This window comes from Octopus bimaculoides, chromosome 20 (genome assembly GCF_001194135.2).
Source record: "Octopus bimaculoides isolate UCB-OBI-ISO-001 chromosome 20, ASM119413v2, whole genome shotgun sequence".
In the NCBI taxonomy this organism is placed as follows: Eukaryota; Metazoa; Mollusca; class Cephalopoda; order Octopoda; family Octopodidae; genus Octopus; species Octopus bimaculoides.
The window spans coordinates 40,922,244-40,925,859 of record NC_069000.1 but is presented as its reverse complement, the minus strand read 5'-3'; the positions used below and the strand labels follow the sequence as shown (position 1 = coordinate 40,925,859).

Here is a 3,616-nt window from a genome sequence, read left to right as displayed (position 1 = left end):
ACACACACACACACACACACACACACACACACACACACACACACACAAACACTCACACACACATATATATATATAAACAATATATGAGTATATGCATATATATGTACATGTATGTATATACCTTCATCCACATGTACATATAGATACATAACTGGGTACATGACGTGGCAAAAGAACATGGACAAAATGGTAAACAAGGTGCAACAAACAAGCAGGCCACATAGAAACATCCCCTTCATCAGCTGCCACCATTAAAACCCCGGCGTTTCGAAGAATTAAGGCAGTACGCATCGTTAAAATGGTTCTTCCCACGAACACAAATTAAATTGTTTTCGTGGAGGGTAGTGGCGGACGGAAAACAAGACAGGAAAACGAAACGGTGAAATAAACAAACAAAAAGGCTGTACAGCCAGACAATCCAAGAGTTGAGGAATGGGGCAGATAAAATCTGGGTTACATATGTTTCATAGCGAGCCTAACTCGGAAGCGGTAAGTATCCAAGCGAGGTGTATACCGCAGGCTACTCTTCAGGCCAAGAGTATCCTGATTAAATGGAATTTACATTGCCGTAAGGAGTCCCGCGTTAACACACGAAGGATTCGATCAAAATTCAACTGGCATTTTGGTCGAATCCTCCGTGTGTTAACATGACTCTCCTAACGACAATGCAAACTTGGTCTGAAGAGTAGCTTGCGGTATACTCCTTAACTCTTGGATTTTTATTTGCATACTTAACAAACCTGACTATCTACCGTGGAATATAAAATAATAATTCTTTTCAGCTTATCGTACTTCGATACGAAAAATTCCACAACCTACCACCTCAGTAAACCACTATTGTTTCTAACAATCTTTTTTTGTTTTTTCTTTTTCTACGGATTACTTGAAGATCACTTTCTTCCTACACCTCGATCCTTGGATCTTACATTTATACATATAATTTTATGTATATTCTATAATTTATTGAATAAGGAGAAAAATGTATTGGGTTAAATTAATATTTTTAAATATAGTTTGCAGCAAGTAATTAACTATAAAAATAATTGCCTAGGAATTTTACGAGCGTACCCATTGCTGGTATATTTTATGAGCTGTACGGAAAGGTGAAATTCTTAGATAAGAAACAAGATATTAACTGAATGGATGCAATAAATACTTGACTTGTCTGATTGGCACAAGGTCGATAAATGATAGGGACCGAGCACAGAGTGGTGGAAGAACAGGTAGACTGTCGGACAAAATACATTACAGTTTTTAGTTATGTCGCTTTCACTTCTAAGTTTTAATCGCATCAATGACGATTTTTGTCTTTCATTATTCCGACATCGATAAAATAAATTCCAAGTAAATATCTATTTGTGAAATAATCGATCCTACCCTTAAAATCCCCAAACTGACTCTACTGCAATAAATGATAACAGTAAAAGAATAAATAAGAGCCGAATTGAATCGACTGTAAGTATATATCTGGTAAGTATTTTATCAATCTTTTCGAAACAAACCCAGGCAAAGTCAACTCAAAATGACTTGAGCACAAAACGTAGAATAATGGGAAATATATATATTGACAGGGAACTTAGTCTGATATTCGTTCACTCATACCCCGGCTAGATTTCAATTGTTTGACATAGAGGAACGCAACACAATAACTTTCAAATCCCTGCCAGACCCTCATTTGTCCAAACTGGAGATTGATATAGTGTACAACTTACCTGTTGTAGTTTTGGTGGAAAACATATCATGCATTAGAAACAAACCAAAATTGGCCGCCAAGTGAGTAAGTGTACTTTCATTGACAGTGTTGCCACAAGTGAACAAGGCTTGACTCAGAACTCGAGGTTTAGGAAGAACGTAACCACGATAACTCTTGTAAGGAAGAGGAGTGACTAAAAGAAAAAAGATATAGAGTAAAATGTATTAAGAAATATAAAAACATCAGCTACAAATTTGTGACTCCAGTACTTATTTTATCTGTCCCGGAAGGATGGAAAGCAAAAGGTTAAACTAGATCACTATCGATTTCAACGGGGAGTATCCAGCTCTTGCCAACTAAACAATCTGCTCGTTGTATTGGCGTGTAAGTTGCTGAGTATTTCAGAGTCAAATATGCTTTAAACGTATAATTACCAGGCAGAATCAGCGAAAGACAGTTTTATAAGGTTGATATTTTAATTACCGATACAATCCATCTGAGCATTCCAAGCATTTTCTGTTTGTTCAGTTATACTTACAAGGATTGGATCAACTCAAGGTTATGATAAATGATGCTTGCCCAAGATGTCCCGAAATAGAATTGAACGCGGAACCATGTGATCGGTCATATTAAATTAGATGTAATTTAATTGATCCGACTACCCAAATATGGGACTGGTACTTTTTCATTGACCCAGATGAATCAAAGGCAAAGACAACCTTGGTTGAATTTGAACTCAGATTGTAAATAGACTTAACTAAATATTTCAAGGCACTCAGCTCAGCAGGTGGTAAACTGACAAACGCGTTAATGTGTCAAGCACAATGCCTTGCAGTATCTATTCCAGATCTCTATGTTCAAATTTCGCCGAGTTGAACTTTGTCTTTCATTTCTCTAGAATTGATAATATAGGGTCCGGCAAAATGATCTGACACATTTGTAGGTTTAATAAAAGGCAAATAAATTAAAGTTACAAAAAAGTTTTTTTTCATTTTCGAAAGGTACATATATCCCCAATGCATCTGTTGTGTTGTTCAGTGACGAGGCGCATTTTCATCTGTGTGCCACAGTGAATAAGCAAAACTTCAGATACTGGGCCGAAAACAACCCTCGTGAGTTGCATGAACGCCCTTTGCATTCTCCTCGGGTGACTCTGTGCCTTCTTTGCCCTCTCAGAAGCTTTCTGCAACCGCCTAGTTCTCTTATTCACTCAACAATGCCCTTTTCAATAATTTTTTTTGTTTGATTTTTTTGTCTAATACTATTCATTGTTTGATGATTAATACCAAGAATAGATCAATTTCTTGTCGGACTTTTCACATTCATTACAGCCAATGATGTGTAAATTCATTGATATCTTCTTCTTCTCAATGGTTTTTATTATTGTGTTTTCCTAAATTAAAATTACTATTAATCCGTAAACACAAGTGAATTTTTATGTGTACCTGCTAAGAGCGAACAAATCTAATTAGAGAAAGTACAATAAATTAATAGATGATTAAAATTTTTTCTGAAACCACTATACATACCTGGCCCCAAAGGAGTCAAGAATCGACCATAAGGTGTGTTACTTTTGCCATAACTGTTGTGGGGTGCTTCGTAGTTATTACAAGAGCCATCAATGTTACGGTAAGACAGTGTCCCAAAACTACAATTAAGGGTCGTTTGTGAACAGGAAGTGCTGAAACAAAATCGGAACTTGTATATATATATATATATATATATATGTGTGTGTGTGTGTGTGCGTATGTGTGTGTGTGTGTGTGTGTGTGTGTGTGTGTGTTTGTATGTGCTTGTGTGTGTGCACACACGCGTATGTGTAGGTAGGTACATATGTATGCGGAGACGGACGGACAGACGGACAGGCGCGCAGGCAGGCAGACAGGCAGACAGACAGACACAGACAGACCAGTGGTACTTACG

General features: G+C 37.1%; 1 protein-coding gene across 1 annotated transcript in view; it reads right to left on the bottom strand.

Annotated features, from left to right (window-relative positions):
* Window positions 1–3,616, bottom strand: part of LOC106877958 (uncharacterized) — a 67,668-nt gene that overhangs the window by 56,491 nt on the left and 7,561 nt on the right. The window contains exons 4-5 of the mRNA XM_014927036.2: window positions 3,223–3,374; window positions 1,713–1,886 (exon numbers count right to left, since the gene is read on the bottom strand). Of these exons, the coding sequence (XP_014782522.2) occupies window positions 1,713–1,886; window positions 3,223–3,374 (326 nt within the window). The remainder of the gene's footprint in view (window positions 1–1,712; window positions 1,887–3,222; window positions 3,375–3,616) is intronic.